The 20,291-nt window shown below is 40.6% G+C and overlaps 1 protein-coding gene across 2 annotated transcripts in view; it reads right to left on the reverse strand.

Moving 5' to 3' along the window:
- Positions 1–12,682: 12,682 nt before the first annotated feature.
- Positions 12,683–20,291, reverse strand: part of DCBLD2 (discoidin, CUB and LCCL domain containing 2) — a 39,042-nt gene continuing 31,433 nt past the window's right edge. For both annotated transcript variants that reach the window (XM_068180986.1, XM_068180984.1), the window contains exons 10-15: positions 17,315–17,462; positions 16,763–16,933; positions 15,746–15,839; positions 15,320–15,369; positions 14,307–14,444; positions 12,683–13,270 (exon numbers count right to left, since the gene is read on the reverse strand). In XM_068180986.1, coding sequence (XP_068037087.1) covers positions 12,828–13,270; positions 14,307–14,444; positions 15,320–15,369; positions 15,746–15,839; positions 16,763–16,933; positions 17,315–17,462 — 1,044 coding nt within the window. In that variant the 3' untranslated portion in view covers positions 12,683–12,827. The remainder of the gene's footprint in view (positions 13,271–14,306; positions 14,445–15,319; positions 15,370–15,745; positions 15,840–16,762; positions 16,934–17,314; positions 17,463–20,291) is intronic.

Below are 20,291 nucleotides of genomic sequence, written 5' to 3' on the forward strand. Positions count from 1 at the left end.
AAAACAAAGGAGTCCAGAGAGGATGGACGTGCTTCAAAACAGAAATCTTGAAGGCACAGGAACAGGAAGGCACTGTATATCAAAAGATGAGCCAATGAGGAAAAAAAAAAAAAAAAAAAACTTCTGGCCTGGCTGGACAAGAAGCTTTTGAAGGAACAAAGGAAAAAAAAAAAAAAAAAAAAAAAGGGTGTACCACCTTTGGAAGGAGGGTTGTGTATCTCAGGAAATGCTTAAGTGAGTTGCTAGGTCATGTAGGGAAAATATTAGGCAAAACCCCAATTAGAACTCAATCTGACCACTTCTGTGAAGGACAATAAAAAAATTTTTATAAATACATTAATGGTAAAAGGAAGGCACGGACAACCTCCAATCTCTATAAGATGTGGAAGGGAATCTAGTAACTAAAGATGAGGAAAAGGCAGAGATACTTAGCACCTTCTTTCCCTCAGTTTTCAACATTAAGACAAGTTATCCTCAGGACAGCTGTCCTCTTGGGTCAGTAGATGGTGTCAGGGAGCAGAATGGTCCCCTGTTATCCAGGAGGAGGCAGTCAGCCGCTGAGACACTTGGATGTTCATAAATCTATGGGACCAGATGGGATCCATCCCAGGGTGATGAGGGAGCTGGCAGATGAACTTGTGAAGCTGCTCTCCATCATTTACCAACAGTCCTGGCTCACTGGTGAGGTTCCAGATGACTGGAAGCCAGCCAATCTGATGTCCATTCACAATAAAGATGGGAATGAGGATCCTGGTAATTACAGACCAGTCAGCCTGACCTCAGTACCTGGTAAGGTTATGGAACAGTTTATACTGAGTGTCATTACACAGCACTTACAGGATGGCCAGGGTATCAGACCCAGTCAGCACGAGTTTAGGAGGGGGAGGTCGTGTTTGACCAATCTGGTCTCCTTTTATGACCAAGTGACCCACCTGGTGGATACAGGAAAGGCTGTGGATGTTGTCTATTTGGACTCCAGCAAGGCCTTTGACACTGTCTCCCCTGGCATACTCCTGGAAAAGCTGGCAGCCCACAGCTTGGACGGGAGCACTCTGCCAGGTTAGGAACTGACTGGACAGCTGGGCCTAGAGAGTGGTGGTGAATGGTGCTGCATCCAGCTGGCGGCGAGTCACCAGGTGCCTTCCGGGGGTCCCCCTGGTCTGTGCTGGGGCCAGTTCTGTTCAGTGTCTTCACAGATGATCTGGATGAGGAGATTGAGTCCTCCATCAGTAAATCTGCAGATGACACTAAGCTGGGAGCATGTGTTGATCTGTTGGAAGATAGGAGGGATCTACAAAGAGACCTGGACAGGCTGGATGGATGGGCAGAGTCCAATAGGATGAAGTTCAATAAGTCCAAGTGCCAAGTCCTGCATTTTGGCCACAATAACCCCCTGCAATGTTATAGGCTGGGGACGGTGTGGCTGGACAGTGCTCAGCTGGAAAGCGACCTGGGGGTGCTGGTTGACACCTGACTGAACATGAGCCAGCAGTGTGCCCTGGTGGCCAAGAAGGCCAACAGCATCATGTATCAGGAATAGTGTGGCCAGCTGGAGCAGGGAGGTCATTCTTCCTTTGTACTCAGCACTGGTGAGGCCACACCTTGAGTGCTGTGTCCAGTTCTGGCCCCTCAGTTTGGGAAGGACGTTGAGATGCTTGAGCGCGTCCAGAGGAGGCAACAAGGCTGGTGAGGGGCTTGGAATACAAGCCCTGTGAGGAACGACTGAGGGAGCTGGTGTTGTTTATCCTGGAGAAAAGGACAGTCAGGGGTGACCTTATCACTCTCTGCAACTTCCTGAAAGGTGGTTGCAGTCAGGTGGGGAGTGGTCTCTTCCTCCAGGCAACAACAAACAGAGGAAGAGAACCCAGTCTTAAGCTGTGCTAAGAGAAGTTTAGGTTAGACATCAGGAAAAAATTCTTGACTGAAAGAGTGATTGGGCACTGGAATATTCTGCCCAGGGAGGTGGTGGAGTCACTGTCCTGGAGGTGTTTAAAAAAGACTGGATGTGGCACTCAGTGCTATGGTTTAGTTGATGAGGAGGTGTTAGGGCATAGGTTGGACTTGATGATCTCAAAGGTCTTTTCCAACCTAGATCATTCTGACATTCTGTGAAAATAGCTCATAGCCTGGAAAGCTTGTATTTCAGGGAGCTCTAACCAAAATATCTAGTATTTACTATGTACTATGTACTCTATGAACAAAAACACACAGCATGAAACAAGATGAAAAGAGGCCCTTTGGTTATACTCCTATACAATTGCAGCTATTGTCACTTTGCAGTAAAGTGCCTAAAATGTTCCCTCTCAAACCAAAACAATAAAAAAGGCCTGTGAAGAAAATGAAGTTTTCTACTGTGTCAAACCTAGCTACCCAAAGTTATTTGCTTTCTTCCCTATGGCAGTTCCTGTCGGTAATGAAGACTCTTGTGTTACCAGTTATAATACTGGAAGATTCAGGGTTTAAGATTAGGTTAAAAGATCTTGAGATTGCTCAGATAACTTATATGAATCCCTGGGCTGTCTCTGGGCTGTATAATTAGTGACAATGAACCTGAAAACACTGGAAAATAAAATGTGTCCAAGAAACCAGAATGGTTAAGAGAAAAAGTGAGGAAGTAGTACCTGCCCATAGCACTGGTTGTCATAACCAGTTAATTAGTGGGGAGAGTGTGGAGCCACTGTGCTGCACTGTGGCACTTATTTGACAGTGCAGAGAGAAGCTTCACACCAGCTCAGGACAATTGTTAACATCTGCAGTTAATAACCCTCCTCCCTACAGAGACTGTGCTGGGACATCTGTCACAGAGGCAGGGGACAGCGGGGCTGAGTCCTCAGCACTGGGTGGAAGGAGGGATTCAGTGCTGGGTGCCAAGGACACTCTCCAAGGAAATGCACTGCCACCCACTTCATCCTGCTGGGTGGCAGAGTGTGCTTCCAAGTTGTGTAATTCAATGACAGTCGAATACATGGCCTGTGTAGTGCCATCCCAGTGTGGGACATCCAGAAATTGAAATTAGAATCAGTAAAACTAAAAAAGGAATATTCAGTGAGTCATCATCTGCACCTCACACCTGTGCTTATAGTCAGATTTCTGTCCTTTAGGCTTGTTGACATGAGGCCTTTGATCATGGAAAGCCTTTGAGCAGGCTTTCCTCATGCACTGCCATTTCTGGCTGTGCAGTTAATAAAAACTGATCCTGAATGAAGCTGATGAGCTAAGAAGAAAAGCTATGGATAAGATTTTATCTCTGCATGTTCTTGTTACTGATGAAATGAATTAAATACAAGAACTGCTTAACGTGTATAAATTGTGCCAATGGGTTTTAAGCTGTAGCTTGAGGCATTTATCCTTCAGATTTCTAAGTTTGTAACTTCACCTCAGGCAACCTTTGGAAAGCCAAGTCTTAACTAACAAGGTCAAGAGTTGCCTTTCAAAGGGAGGTAAGAAAATGAGAAGGCAGAGCACAAGCCTGTTGAGCATTTTCATATTTCTTTGCTTTTTGGGGGTTTGATTGCAATGGAGTGTCTCACACCATGTAAGTAAAAAGGGTAAATTTTGAAATGTGGGACTTGCCCTGAAACTTACTTTTTCTGTCAGCATTTCCACACCAACCTAACAGATGACAGTGATCCTGTCATAGAAGTAAATGAAGTATGAATGTGTCAGGTGTAATTTTAAGTGTTCTCAGCTGCTGAAAGATTATTTTCCATAATTAATTCAGTTGCATAATGCTGAGCTCTTGGGCAAAATATATTCTTTTCCTCTGGAGGAGTGGTATAATTTGAAAGTTTCAGGCTCATACCAGAGTTGAGTTGTCCCTATGTAACATGTGTGACCTTCTCTGTTGAGTTAAGGGCCTGTGAAGAAAACACTGGATTGATCCTGACATTTTCCAGGCATTAGCACTTTCCTTCTCTAGTAGGAAGAATATGAAGTCTGTACTGTGCTTATTTATGAGGCCTTTTGAAGACAGTTTTTATTTGAATATAGTTATATTACTGAACAAATGTACAATAATTTTTCATCATAATACGTAAAGTGCTTTTTTGTATAAATAATTATGTTCTGAGCTGAACTTATTTGATATGAAAAGCAAAAATTCTATTTTTATATTTAAGCGGCAATAACCCACATTCAGAATTCAGGCAATTTTTGACTCAGTGGGGTTTTTTTAAGTATTTGCCATTGGATATTTTTACAGTTTATACAGTCACACTTCTACTTTACTAATCAACCTCCAAGTAGCTGGTAAAAAAATCCACTTGCTTCCATGGAACTGTAAATGCTGTGAGGAAATAAACTTCAGTGCAGGTGTACTAGAGAAAAGCTGATTCAAACAGTGCTATTTTTGTATAATTGGTTGTATAGAAAAAAATAGGACTTCACATGCTGTTTTTCCTCAAATTATGTGAGAATAAGAGTTTGGTTTCATTTTGCAAAACTTAGTAATACTACCTTGAATTGGATCTACATATGGCATCTAACTACATGTAACTAATTGTATGTAATCATCTTTACTGTGTACTTCTAAACAAGTATTGAATATACATTATTTGTGCATGTTTCTGCAGATAAGGGATCAGTACTTTTAATTTTAAATTTCTGTTTGGCTCTAGATGCAGCTTCATGGTTAGGAGACATGGAAAGCATCTGAGGTTGTCTGAAGACACACCAAAAGGAATGCCAGGCAAGGATTTTTTTTAACCATGTGAATGAAGATATGAAAATATTTGTGTTTGAACTGCAGAACTTGAAAATAGTGACTTTGTCAGATATATCTTACCATGCAAAACGAAAGGGGAAAAAAAACTTGTTGAAACAGTGTAAAGTTGTATATACAGCTCCTCAGAACAATTCAGTGTCAGTCTGCTGGCTCTGAGATGTTCTGCATCCAAGATCCTGAAAAAATGTGAAGTTTTATAGCTAGTTATTAAAAAAAAAAGTCAAACACTGAAGTATAACAGTGTTTTCTTGGGAAAACAGCTTCCTTGTACCTCTCTCTGCTTGTACCAACAAAGCAATTAATCACTAGAGAGAGTTTTTAAACTGTCCCATTTATGAAGGAGTTGTCAGCTGGGATGCAGAGGATCATCTTGGGACTCATTCTTGCAGGCAGCTGTATTAGTTCTGGATATCATGTGGCTGTCTCATTATCATGTGAGTTTAAAATCTGATACAGATGCAAAGAAATGAAAACTTCTGAAATACTCAGTAATGATTTCGGTCTTTTGATGCTGACAAATGTAGCATCTGCCACTGTTTGGAGTGAGAATGCTGCCAGTGGAGGTCTAGTTTCATAAGAGACATTTGGTTTAATAAACAGCATTCATTTCTGTTTGTTTGCTTTATGCAGAGACCAGTACTTTGTGATTATGGTTTCATCTTCCCATCCTGTGTTGGGAAAAATGCTATAAAATATGCATAGAAGCATAAATTATTTGTTTTGCTGAGAAAATATAATTGACATACTATTGGTTATAATCTGCTGGTAGGAACTGGAATTTTGTTGGGTCTTTTTCCTTCACATCGAAGTTGAAATTAAAGTTGAAGTTAAATTTTGATCCCATTTAATTTTGAGAAACAAAATTGAAGTAACAATTTTGAAGTAACATTGCACAAAGTTGCCTTTAATAGAGATGGCTTAGAAATTTTGGGATTTTTTTTCTGTGTTTGGATATTTTGTTCTAAAATTGTGACTGTAAAACCTGAAGAGAAAAGCAGAGGCTTGTTTGAAGTATTTTGTCTCAGTGTCCAGAGAATATTCTAAGTTTTGTTCTGCAAATGCAGTCCTGAATGAATTCCAAATATCTTCCATCATGGATGTTTTACATACACAAGAGAGTTTACACATTTGTCTGTATTTTACAGTGCTGTTATTTCTGATACCGAATACTGTTTTGTGTTCAGAAAAGGAGCTAAAAACAAATCCTGGATCTCAACAAGATTCCTGGGAATCAGAGTTTTCACTGCTATGTCAGGAGACTGAACATCACAAACCATCTCAGGACAGGTGCCGTTTCCTCATCTGGATGAGCTCCCGTTCAAGGTACTGCTACCTACTAGACTGCAGTGAATGTAAATTATACATTCCTGATTCAGTTCCCATACAAACTCTTAGCTTTGTCAGGGGATCTTCTGTGGGGTGGAGCTTTGAGATGGATTTCCCTGGACCTCAACTTACAGTGAGCACCTAAAGAGAAAGAGTTCTCAATTTTCAAAAAAAAAAAAAAAAAAGGAGCAACATAAAGAGGAGAGAATCTCAGTTAAGGCAAAACAAAGAAAGACATGATAAACCCCACATGTTCCTGTGGTGTTGGTGTCAGCTCTGTCCTAGACTGATTGGTAGAATTCGACCTGTAGGTAATTGTAAAAGCCCTCTGTTCTTATTTCTTTATGGTCAGTTTCCTTTTAGTGTATTCTGAATAACACTCCACATTGGTTTCAAACTCTTTTACGGGTACCAAGTTTTCCAGTAATGTCTGTCCAATTTTCATCTTTCCATTAAATTGAGTTTACTGTGATAGAGCAGAGGTGACTTTTAAAATAAGGTTGGTTTCAGTCCCTTTGAATTATGAAGGAGTACAAAATATCACTGGCTTATTTTGGTTTATTTGCATCAAGCTCTTAATTACTTTCTTTATTGCCTCTTAGAGATAATGTGCAGAATTTGTCTGTCTTTTGATCCTACACTACAAAACACAAATTTAACATACTCTCTGATCTGTCTTCTTTGTAGCCATTCCTCACTTGCTCCTAATAATTGCTATGGAAATTTCTTTTTGTCTCTTTAGTTCACGAAATGCAAAGCAAATAGCTTTTCATGACTTTGGCAGCTAAGAAATGTTACTTAATTGTTGACACAAGGTTTACCTTTTAAACTGTTCCCTCTAAGATACTACAAACCTCCACTGAAAACAGGACTGCAAAATTTTGCAGTCACTGGCAGGTCAGGGAGTGCGACCAGCTTCCAAAACCATTAATAGGGACATATGTGTTGGGACAGTTGTTCCACTGCACTTCTCTCCTGCCTGCACTTCTGTGCTTTGCTGACATTGATGGCAATTAAGTTTTGACAAATCATTTTTATTATTCTATCATGAAGGAATTTATGCTTTCTGTATTGTCTATAAGCCAAACCTGAAAGAGCAGTCTTCAGGATGTTTTTTTATCAAAAAAGCCCAAAAGCAGATGGCCAGGTGAGGGAAACCCAGCTGAGTGCTTTCCACTGCAAAGCAGCAGAGAGAATTCTTCTAGGAAACTTCCATTCTGCTCTAGCTGGTCAGGTATTTTGGAGAAATGCAAAAGACAGAAACTTATATTTCTCTTCCTGTAGATTAACTGGCTGCAGTGGAGCCAGCTGAGCTCTTCTCAGAGGGGGATGTGTTTCAGTTAATAATTTTTCCTCCCCTCTGCAAGCATTTGGTGTCTTGGTCATCAGAAAGTTGGAAAAAAAAGCATGTATTTCTTTATGAGCAGGCTTCAGTGAAGCGAGTATAGGAAGAATAAGAAGAGGTTGTACATGTACAAGAGAGGATATAGAATTTCTTCAACACATGAAAAATCACTCCCAGAATCAGCTTAGGTATTTTAGGTAAGTGTAGTCATTATGCTGAAGGATGAGGAACACCACAAATCTTGCCCCGCCCAGAAGACGAGCAAGACATGAGGAACTTATCATACTTGGAAGTGCCTCATTATTGGAAACAAGATTCTCATCTTGGATATTCTTTCAGTGGAGAGGCAGCTGCTCCCCTCAGCTGCAGGTGACTTCATTGGATGATCCAGTGCCTTTTCATCCCACATTCAGTTGGGTGATTATCTTTGAATCTATTTTTGAGAGGTTACAAAGAGAAGATGTAGAAGGGCTTGAGACAGACCTATGTCTGTGACTTCTGAAAGAGTATTTTAATCCATGCTTTCCTATCATCTGGTTTAGATAGGGATCCATATACATACAGCATTATTTTTTTTTAACTAATAAAACTCAGTATTATTGCCTTGTTTCAGAAAGCCTCATGTACTAACTAGCATAGTCCAGAATGAAGGAGCCTTCCTGAGCAGATTTTGGCACTCAGCCTGTTGTTGCCAAAAGCTGTTTTTGGAGAGCTAAAATCTCATGAAGCTGCAGCATGTTCAGGAGCAAGACAAGTGATCTGCAGGCACTTAATAAATTACTTAAGATTTCACAGTCTATAAATAATTTTTATGTATTGTGGCCTGCAGCCATCCACCTTGTCCTTCAGCTGCATCCTGACCAGTTTGGACTCTGTCTTGCATCAAGCCACATAAAAAGGTAAAAAAAGCTAAAAAATCATAATATTATTTGATTTTGGTTTTAAAGAGACTCTGATTGTGCTGTAATTTGATCAAACAGTTGTGGGTGTGGTTGCTCTAGCTCAGGCCAGCTTGCAGACAGGACAATTAAAGCTGTTCTAATCTTCTGATATTTAAACATGAATATAAGTAGGAGTCTTTCATCCAGTTCATGTGCAATACTGTCATTACATGTGCAGAAAAATTATTTCCTTTCCTTTTCCAAGGCATCAGAGACAGCCTCGGTATGAACTTCTGGCTATGCAGAAGTTTCTGACACTAGTTTCAAGTTTTATATCCCTTTTTAGATCAGAATTTGGTTACTGATCATGTGGTTTCATAAAAGTGATAGTTGTGCATCTTTCCAAGTTGAGCCACACTACATTTGATTACATTATCAACAATTGCTTTAATTCTTACCTAAGGAACAGACAACTCATAAAGCCGACTGACACTGGACTAGCACGTGCAGTAGAATTCCTCAGTGCTCATTTTCCCATGTGTTTTAATTGTGTGCATTTCTTTGATGTTTTAAGAGACATTTGAAGTGCCAGGTAGAGCAACAGGAGTTTCTTACAGCTTGCAACGAGACATTGTTGAACTCCCACTACATTTACCTTGTTTTATGAAAACAATAATTAATTATGACTGAGTTCTTTGTATGAGGCACTGCAGTGCTGGAATTCATATGAAGAGGAGAAAAAAGCACAAGCAGCATCAGCTTTCCTCAGTAACTGGCAATAGCCATGGTCTGGTTAAGACTGAACCAGCAGCCTCTCCAGCAGTGCAGAGGGCTTGTGCTGACTGGGGACAGGACCAGCCTACCTGCTGCCAGGAAACTCTTGGAGATGGGCATGACCCCGTGTAACTCACCAATAACCCTGCCATTTCCAGACTGCAGATGAATTAGATACAAGGTAGGTGTTAACTGCAAACATACTGAGTAATAGGTATGTACAATTTATTTAAAATACTTTTTAACATATAAAACCCCCTCACTATTTATACAGTCTAAGTCCTAGCAACATATACAAATACTGAGGAACTAAAATACATGCTGAGGTAAGAACATACATTCTGGGAGAATACTCAAGCCAAACAAGATTGAAATACATTTTATATACATGTCTTCACATATAAGAGAGACCCATGAAATGTACCTTTGCTTTATTGTACAGGGAAATTCTAGTCTTAGTGTCATGCAATTTAAAACCAACTGTTACATGTTCAAATGTATCTTAGAGCTAGCAGAAAACATGTCTGAAGTCTGAAGCAAGAGCAAAGCCTGGGACCAAATTCCTTCCAAAAAGGGGCTTAAATTTTAAAAATATCCATTTCTTTAACATGCTTCTCAAATATTGAAGTTGCATTATGTTTGCTGAAAAAATAACCCACTGTAGAGAAATACAGTGGGTATTACAGTGGGAAATAGCTTATTTCTTACACCACCTTAGCCTTCAGCTATCCACAGTTCTACCATTCCTGGTCTGCAATAAAAATTAAATCCAGGTGTGTTATTTATAATGACATCCATTTATTTTTATGGTAGATTAATTTTTTAAGCCTAAGCTGGTACAGGTTGAGAATGGAGAGGATTCTTGGCTGCAGCTGTATTGTCACATCTTCGTGGAAACTAACTGCCCACTCCTTGAAATAAAATCAGCTCAGATACAGAAAATTTCAGTCACAGTTGCTGCTGCTAGCTAGGAACAGTCACCTGTTTAAGCCAAACTACGAAGATTGCAGACTAGTTTTGTCAGTCAGAAAAAGTTGCAGTAACATAAAAGTACAATCATAGGCAGGATTTGGCTGTTCACTAATGGGTCTTATTTACCATCCTTACATTCACATTTAGGCTTAAGATACCAAGCTCTAAAACAAATAATTAAAAAATGTCATTCTCAATGAATGAGAATGAATGATCAGAAATTATAGAACTGGGCTTTAAGGTAGCACAGAGAATGTTCAGCATCTTTCTTGGTGACAGGGATAGTGGGAATGAGCACATCCTCAGTGAGTTTGCCTACAGCACCAAGCTGTGAGGTGCTGTCAACACGCTGGAGGGAAGGGATGCCATCCAGAGGGACCTGGACAGGCCTGAGAGCTGGCACTTCCTGGAGTTGAACAAGGCATTGTCCTACACCTGGGTCAGGGCAATCCCAGGCTCACAGACAGGTTGAGCAGAGAAGTGACTGAGAGGAGCCCTGCAGAGAAGGACTGGGGGGTGATGGTTGATGAAAAACTCAACATGAGCCAGCAATGTGCTCTCACAGCCCAGAAAGCCAATGGGATCCTGGGCTGCATCAAAAGGAGCATGGCCAGAAGGGTGAGGGATTCTCCTCTGCTCAGGTGAGACCCTACCTGCAGTGCTGCATCCAGCTCTGGTGCCCCCAGTATAAGAAGGACACAAAACTGCTGGAGCAAGTCCAGAGTAGGCCACGAGGCTGATAAGAGGACGGGAGCACCTCCCCTATGGAGACAGGCTGGGAATGCTGGGGCTGTTCAGCCTGGAGAAGAGGAGGTTGTGTGGAAACTTCATTACAACCTTCCAGTATCTGAAGGGACCCATAGGGAAGCTGGAGAGGGACTCCTTGTCAGGAACTGCAGTGACAGGACAAGGGGAAATGAGTGGAGACTGAAAGAGGGGAAGTTAGGTTAGATAAAAGGAAGAAATTCTTTACTGTGAGGATGGTGAGACACTGGAACAGGTTGCTCAAAGAAATTATAGATACCCTGGAAGTATTCAAGGCCAGGTTCAAAGGAGCTCTGATCTAGTGGAAAGTGTCCCTGCCCATGGCAGGGGATTGGAAGGAGATGATCTTTAAGGTCCCTTCCAACCCCAGCCATTCTATGATTCTATGTAATACCGTATTTTAGATGCTGAACAGGCCACAAGTGATTTTTGATTCCAGAGTTTATATACAGCCCCTGTGCAAACAGATTTCCAGGGGTAAGTGAGGATGATGTACTGGTGTTAAGGCATGGTGGCAGCCCCTTGAACAGCACTGTGGCTTCCATTCAGACTTTGTCCACAGTGTTTAAGGACCTGGGCAGTAAACAAGGCTTTGAATTGCATCACAAACAGTAACCCCTGAAGTCCATAAAATGGGCTACTGTGTAGGGAGGGAGTCCACATGTACAAATTCCAATAGTGCTGTTATAGAGGGGTTTTCTCCTACTTAGGTAAGAAAGCTGTGCTTTTTTTTTCTAACAAGATAAAAAATGGCAAATATGCCATTCAGACTGTTTTCATTTTGTGATTACCTAGCTAAATGAGTCGACATTACCCCAGGAAATGACTGGCTGCAATGTTTTCATAGTACAGAACACTGGAACATTCAAAGGATGGAACTTCCAATAAATAAGTCTGAAATGGACACTCTTTGGAATAGTACTGGTTCTTTTGCAAAGGTTTTGGAATCTTTCACGCTTCCAATAAGAACAATCATAAAAAAGCCCTAAGGCTAAATTTGGCAGTTGTGCTAAAACGTAACACATGTGCTAAATGCATGTCTAACACAAACTATGCACCATTAGAATATCTGTGTGCTTCCTTAAGCACTCACAAAAGTACGTACAAACCTTTTTTGTATAAGCTCACACCTGAACACAGAATAATGGACATTCTGGGGGAGGGCAGGGCCTTTCTCAGTTCAAGTCACCTCCAAAACCTGAATGCTTCTTGCACTGAGCATCAGGGAAGTCTGACTTGGAGGCAGATGATATTCAAGTGGGCCTCAGAGGCCATAATATAAAAGCAGTTGTCAGGTAGTTTGCTTGTGTCAGTCTGTGCCTCCTTGGATCCCTAGGAAGGAATACAACTGAGTGGCTTAAGGAGAAGAGGCAGCAAAGAGATTATACAAGACAGCAGCTTCTAGTTTTGGAAGGCTAACCTAACCAAAAAGGCAGGAACCTTCTGAGGAACACACAGCTGAAAATTGCCAATTCTGTTAACAAAAGCTGAAATAATGTAATTCAGAAGAAAAACTATTTTATGACATGAAGCTAAAGGGGTTTTTGCCATCAGTCCTGAAAGCAGCTTGTTAAGTCCAAAGTTGTGCAGACATTTTACAATGAAAAGAAGAATTTTAGAAGCTGTAGTGCTTGCACAGAAATTAAGAGCTTTGGGTATTGAGATGGGGTTTTTACCCCCAAAAAATAGTACCATTAGGAAGAAATAACTGGCTGTACTTAAACTGTTTCTCCCAATTTATCACTCACATCTATGAATTACTGGAGCTAATCATGAAGAGTTCTTCTCTCATGTCTGACAGACAATTGTACAGTAGTAATTAAAAAGTCCATGGTTTTGCAGGAGACAAGCTGGTAATTGTCATACAGCTTAAGGAAAAGCAGAATTACTGTTTTCCCCGACCTCCCATACCACATCTTTTGGTTCAATATTGTATTATTTAAGACTAACAATACCAAAACAATGGAATTAAAAAAGTGAAACTGTGAGCTTTATGGAACTGGCTTTTAGAAACAAGCCATCATTCTACCTTACTCATGAGCTAACTTTGTTCATCCTTACTCACAGTGGGATGGGCCATGCTCTGTGGCACCTGGTACACAAGTTGGTCAGCACTGCCCGGCCCCGGCTGCCCCTTTGGTATATCGTACAGTGCCTGTGCTGAGGATGCACTGTCTGTCCTGGATAACAGTTTATTGCACGTTCCAACCAGTGGAGGAGCTTGATTCCCTGCAGCTTTGAAGGTGGAAATGGAAGGAGCACCAAGAGGTGTGCTGGGATGGCTGGACATGTCCATGATTATCGGAGTCGCGTACTCAGGTCCGGTTACGGGCAGTGGCTCGGCATAGGCGTGGTAAACTTCTTGGATGGGGGAATTGTAAGGGTCCAAGTCAGCGTAACTGGCTTCTTTTCCTTCCTCTGGTTTGAAGGTTGATCTCTGGTGAAGCGTGCCCACAATTCCCCCTACCAGGGGCTGAGCATATTCTGTTACAAGCACCAACAAAACAAACACGCTTACTGGGTTGTTTTACAGCGGCATCACATTAAGTACAGCCTGTCAGCAGTCTCCCAGAGATCACTATCCTACATCAAACCAGTGGGCCATCTCTGTCCACCACTGCCAATTGCTTTGGGAAAGGATTCCTTTCCACCCAATAGGTAAAGCCATTGAGATAGCCAAAACCAAAACATCCCATTTCTCAGGTTTATACTTCTTCCCAGGTGGGCTGCAACTTCCCATGCTGCAAATCTGCCTGAAAATGAAGCTGATTGAAATGTTCTTCTCTTTACATTAGATTTAAATAAAATTATTCTGCCTGGATCTGGATGAAAAGTGGTCCTTGGGGTAGAGGGTTTGTCCTTTGAGGGGGGAAGCCTGCATGTAGTCTGAGATGTTTTAGCTCAACAGATAATCTGAGTTACAAAAGCTGGAGGTGAAAAGCCTGACTAGCTGGGTAAAAACAGACAAGCAGCCAAACAAGAAAACTAATTCTGCCTGCAGTGAAGCTGTAATTCCTGCACATCTGCCCACCTCTGCCATCAGCAGGTAAGTGCAGAACCAAAAGCACAGTCAGTCATCATCCTCCCATGCCTGGCTCACCAGGGAAAGGGCATGTGCCACTATCCATAAACTCTCCTTTTCCAGATCCCAAGTATGATTTAACCCATATAATTGAGGGTAGGGAATCAAGTGCCACATTTCTGATTTGTGCATAAAAATATTGTGATTATTTCCAGTGCATGAAAATATAACCAGAAGAATTCTTTCACCCTTGCTGAGGTTTAAAAACAAGAACCTTTCAGTTACTGCATTAACTTGGGCAAGTGTCTGTCTATAGCACATGAAATGAGAGAACAGACACGAAAAAGCCTGCATTTTAAGAGATATGCCTACCCACAGAACTACTCATTTCTCCTCTGTTCCCCTCCAAAACCAGGAAATAATTAAATGTAGCCAGATTCCTTACATTTTTGGCATGTCAATCATATACATGTATATAAAACATGGCCCACAAAGTACCTGACGACTCTGTTTGCAACATTGTTGGGACTTCTCTTGGTCTTAGGTGACTGATTTCACTGCTGCTGTAGCGTACAGGAGTTTCTTGATGTTCTGCTGATTTGGTCGGGAAAAACTGCTTCATCCCTTTCCACCATCCTTCACATGAATTAAAAAAAAAGCAAAAAAAACCCACCCAAGAGTGCATATATACTGTGTTTTAAGCTACTAAAATATTTTTCAGCACAGCTTGTATTTTGTTGAAGCAGGTAAAAGAACTCAATTATCACTATTTTGAGTAATACCCTAAGACGTCAGAGCTGTGAGCTATCAGAAACAGACATGTAGCAAATGAAAGTGATTAAAAGGTTCCTTTTCTAAAGGGTAAGACATACTTAAGACTACCAGTGAGCAGACACTGGGTGTGTAAGTTTTCAACAGAGGCCAGAGAAGCGAAGCACAGTCACACAGCAGTACCAGCCCAACTGCTGCAGCTGCCCTTTGCACCTGGGGCACAGGTGGTTTGTTTCAGGACCATTGCAAAGAGTTGCATGGTTCAATTGTCTGATCTTAAGTTTATGAGGCACAAGACAGTTGGCTAGAAGATATACGTAAATCCCACATGCTTACTAGGGCAATGAAAACAACATTTTTGAGCCAACTTATACACTAAGATGAAAGATTTTTTTCCAGGACAAAAAAGTACCAAATAAATGGCTATCAAATGTATAGAGACATTCCTTACAAATTAATTTTCCCCTCATGTTATATAATTAAAAAGTTTTCTATTTTGTTCACAAAAAACCCTGAAGTGGTCAGATTTAATAGGAGACATGACATTTACTATTTCTGAAAAAAAGAAATCAGAGAAAGAAGCAGTACAATTAAGTTGGTCCAAAAAAGAAATTCAGTTTGCTATGCCTCCCTCAGTTAGCATTAGAGAAGCTTCTGCTAGTGGAAACTGTAACTGCAATCTGAAATGCACATTGAACAAAAAACACTGTGCAAATGGTTTCATAGAACCATTTTGTTACCTGCACGATCCCAGTAAGGTAGATCATATGTGCCCTCAGTTTTTTTCTTGCTGTGGAAAAAAAAAAAAGAAAAGAAGGGTTATTTTAACTAGTCTGCTTATCAAAAGATGCATTAATTAATGCTCAGCACCTATCACCTTGGCTGTAACTGGTCCTCAAACTTAACATATAAGCACCAGTAACCTGGCTTGCCATCACCAGTCTGCTGCTACCAGAGAAACCAGTTTTCAGTCAAAGCACTTCCAATGAAAACAGTTACAAAATGCTGTTTTGTCCTCGCAAGTCAAGTGAATTTTTTCTCAGAAAGAATGCGATTCTTCCCACAAGCGCAGACCACAGAGTTCCCACAGCAATACATGCAGCATTTCATTCCCACACACCAGGCTAACATTCATTTAAAGCACTTTCATCCATCTATTCATTTACCGGTTTCTCCAATGCCACGCACAAACTAAGATAAGGATCAGAGTAGTGAAGACCATCACCAGCACTGGAACCAGAACTGCTGCCAAAGCCACATCTGAAAGCCATTAAATTAAGGGTGTCAGACAAAGAGCTTCTCATAAATCAGTTTTTGATTTGAAAATTACTTGGGTAGAGCACACAGTTTTCACATATAGTGTTTATCACACCAGATCCCCCAGCTAAGCTACTCTGCTGGATGTTCCCACAGCACAAACTTCAATTAACATCTGGCTCTTCTACATGCATTCACAGCTGGTGGTTTTTGCAGGGGTTTTCATCAAAATTGACCAGTTTGTTTTAATATATGTTTTTTCTGTTACAACAATGTATTCTATTATTTATACAAAAAATCCCTTAGTGCCACCATGTAAGTTCAAACCTCCTTTAAAAAGTAAATTTCACAGTACCTTAACAGTTAATCCCAATCAGTCTGTGCTGGGTCTGTGTGATCCCGTCCCCTGCCATCCAAAGGACACTTCAGCAGTGCCCACATCTGCAGTGACTTTGCTCCCTTTTCTGACCATTTTCTTTGATAAACAAAATGATTATGCCAGGTGACATTTTTCAAATTTCATGTCAAAAAGACTGCTCCAGAAAAGATTTGCTGTATCAAAGGTGTTTTGTTCTAAGAAAGTATTAAATAAAACAGTTACACCTGATTAATTCAGAAGGGAAGTCCAAGTTACAATTTCTCCTTCTGACAAAGTTTGTTGAGTGATTAAAAGCTGAACGCCATTTGAACAAGTTCTGGAAGATGGAACTATTATATATCTATAAAATATATATTGTATATACAATTATATTACATATATTACTTGGCAGATTGTATTTAATAACTGGTAAATATTAGAAGTAAAATATTGATCATCTACTGTAATTTGTTAAGTTTTGAGAAAATTTCAATGCAGAAAGCACATTTAATATATGCCAAAGCACTATAAGGAGTTCCAAACATTTCTACTGTTTAATGGTGGATACCTTTGGTTACACTTGGAGTCACTGTAGTGTTTTTTATTTCAGGTGTGAAAGTTGTTTTATCTGTCTGCAGAGAAGTCTTCACTGAATGAATGAAGTCATCCACGAAGTCAGCATTCTTCTCATCATTCTTGTTCTGAGGCGGTGCTGGCAAGGTGATTTTAGGAGCACGACCTTCAGAAGAAAAGAATGTATAAGGTAAGTTCTTTGAAGTGCTAGTTTTCCATATATCCTTTTCAGGAGAAGACAGCTGGAACAGTTTGCTATAAAGCTTTTGTTCATGTTATATAATTCGGAAATCCCGGCCCCCCCACCTCTCCCCAAGGAATCAATGACATGGAAAGCAAGTGATTGGCATCTTTTGACACACTTATTTTGTAAATTTAGTATTTTCCTGGTTAAGTGTAATAACTTTTGGATAAACTCAGAAATACCAGCTAAAGAAGGATTAAAGAAGGATACCCATGATATAACTTTTAGCCTTAGTAATTTCACTTACAACCTTAATAGTTTCATTTCTTGTCTTGCACAGTTGAAAGTTTTCAGTTGTCTTACCTATACTAAACTGACATCCTAGCAATTCTACTTTCATTGCAATTTTCTGGTGCCATTTTAAGGGGTTAATCCTAAAAAAACGTGCAATAATAGGTGGAATGAAATTATTGCGAACTTCCTGGTACAATTCAGTATTCCCTTGAAATATCTAGAAAAGAAGAGGAAAAAAAAAAAGAGAGAAACATTATGTTCTACAAATACAACAGCAATTGAGTAAGTACTACCAATTTTGATGTTTTATTTAGGAAGAATAAACAGTGAGGAATTCAATTCACCCCAGAACAGTGCTGCTGCCTGCACTTGTCCACTCCCTTGGCCCCATTACATTTACTACTAAATAAAACAAAAAAAGGTGTGTGCACAGGTATGCACACAGCTACACAGTTCAGAGTAAAGGTACCATGGAATGTCCTACTGATGCTCCCCAGGCACAGCCTGCTGTTACACACATCTCACATGTTTATGGCACTGAGTCATTCTAACTCCCTTCTTGGTATTTTACACTTACTCTTCAAATATACATGGATAGCAAGGAGTTGTGACACTGTGCAAGTTGGAATTAAGTGGTGCCTTCACACAGCCCAGCAGTTCAGCACAGCCTGTCTGAGGATGGTAGTCATTAGAAAGCACTGGGAGGCACCCTCAAGTGTGTAACCACACTGTCCTCTCGTGGCTGCTTCCTACAAGTGCTGAGACAACAAAATAGAAGAATTTGGGTTCAGAATGTGAAAGCTCTCCTCAGTCTCATACTGAGCCATGATGTTCTGCAAGAGAAGGGTGCAGACTTTGTGTGAGGGATGAGCTCAAGCTAGTCCTTCACTGCCATCCTTGCACACAAAGAACTCATCAAAATTTGACAACCCACAACGAGTCTGGCTCAAGTTTAAAAGCAGTGAGCAGAGTCCCTGGGAGATTCAATGTAAGCACACTGACAGATTTACAGCCAACCATGGGTTTTTCACCCCCAGGCTGCTTAAAACAATACAGCAGCTTGGCCCAGTAGTCCAACCTTCCCCCCCTCCTTCAGGAAGAATGGTTTGGCACCATGTCTTTTGGTAGAAGTCAGCTGCCTCTCCATGTTAGTGCACAGCAGTGGGGCTTTGGCCCTGCACATGCAACTCTGTGGTGCTGCTCCAACACAGGTCACCACTGGGATGACAGCAAATGAGTTCTTTCTTTTGAAGCACTGATACAGGCACTGCCAATCATGATGGACACAATGCAGAACAGAATTATGGCACTTGCCTGAAAAAAGTCAGTATTATAAGGAGTTTTCGTCTTACTCACACCACTTGGTAAGCAATAAAGCACATTCTCAAAGACAAGCACTGCATTGTGCAACAGCTGAATGTGTCTGCATAACATGGAGCAATCAAGAGCTTTTAGCACATCTCTGATCAATACAAATCACTGCTGTTTCAACCCTGATACGCAAGAGAAGAGATTTCTGTATTGCACTGCTGAGTTTTTGAACAAAATGCCTAGACTATCCCTAGAGGCCTGAAATAATTATTCTAGAAAACTATCCATTCAAAACAGGTCCCTACTCTGAATTTAAGCTTCTTGTTCTTAAATATATTCAGCAGCAACAAATGAAGACACAGTAAATGCAGGGGCAAGCCTATGATGTTATTTTGGAAATAAATTAATAACACCAAGTAGTTGAAGTTCATGTGCCCACAGCAGACTGGGTTCCAATTTACAGCCACTTTTCCCTTACTACTTTTTTTTTTTTTTTAATGACAGGCTTGTAGCTACAGATCTCACCAATTAATTTTTTGTTTTGGTAAGGATGCAAGTGAGAAACAAAATAGAGAGGTGACTTCCTGAGGGGATGCACCCAGCCTGAACTGCTGTACTGTATCCTTGCTCATGCGGTGCCTGCCAGAGCCCAGCACCAAAAGAAGGCACATCTGGCTGCCCAAGCAACACATGCAGATGTTACAGAGCAGGGACACACATGCCCAACTCTGAAAGTTGAAGCTCATGTCAGGTTTCTGAAGCTGAGCATGTAACAGCAAGGGCAAAAAGAATCAACACCAACTCTTACCTTCAGGAAAGATTAACAGTAAAGATTTTTACTCCAGGCTTTTATCAGTCAAGCTTTTGACATCCAGTGTTACAGAAGTAACTTAACTTTACCTGCAACTCTGTATTTTTTGTTACCATAAATTTTGCATTAAAAAATAATTTGCTTCTGAGCTCAATACAGCACTATTTACTAAGAAATCACTCTCGTAGTCTTTTTATTATCAAACTCTTTCCATTTCCCTCTGTGCTGTTAAACAAAGCTTTTCCAACACCGCAACTCTCATTTGTCCTTTTTCCCCAGTTCAAGCGTTTACTCTTTTTTTAATCCATGATAAGCTAAGGAAAGTTTTTCTTGAGTACTGCCAAATCTCTAAAAGGTATTTGCAAAAAAGACTGGAGGAAAATCTTGGAAAAGCCTCTAGTCTCCTGAAAAATGTTAGGAATTCCAAACATGTTTCAAAAAAACAGGGACTAGCACCTCCCAGCTGGTCTGGCGTGTTAAAAGGGAGAAGTCTGCAAGCAGATGCATCCAAAAGCAAATCTGTATCAACTGAGGTGATGGCAGACAGAGAGAAAATCTGCTATTTTGAAGTAGAAAAATGGAACCCTTTTTTTTTCTGTCATTTAACTACAGCTTCCAGCTCCTGTGCTGGGTACATATGATTCTTCATGCCCTGTCCCTTAATGACACAGAGAGCACAAAGAAAGATCTGTTGCCTGTAATTTCAGGCTCCACAATTTGTTTCATTTCATGAGCGTGCAAGAGGAACAATGCGCTCAAATTCAAGGCAATAACTGCAAAGGTTTTTAAAGAAAATTGTCAAACCAACACTGAAGCCTAAATCTAGGCAGCTTGCTGAGATCTTATTTTATGGCCAGAAGAGGGCACTCAAAACTAGCAAAATATGCTGGTTTTTCCCTTTTTTTCTTGAATACTTCACACCAA

Source organism: Anomalospiza imberbis, chromosome 2 (assembly GCF_031753505.1).
Source record: "Anomalospiza imberbis isolate Cuckoo-Finch-1a 21T00152 chromosome 2, ASM3175350v1, whole genome shotgun sequence".
NCBI classification, from domain to species: domain Eukaryota; kingdom Metazoa; phylum Chordata; class Aves; order Passeriformes; family Viduidae; genus Anomalospiza; species Anomalospiza imberbis.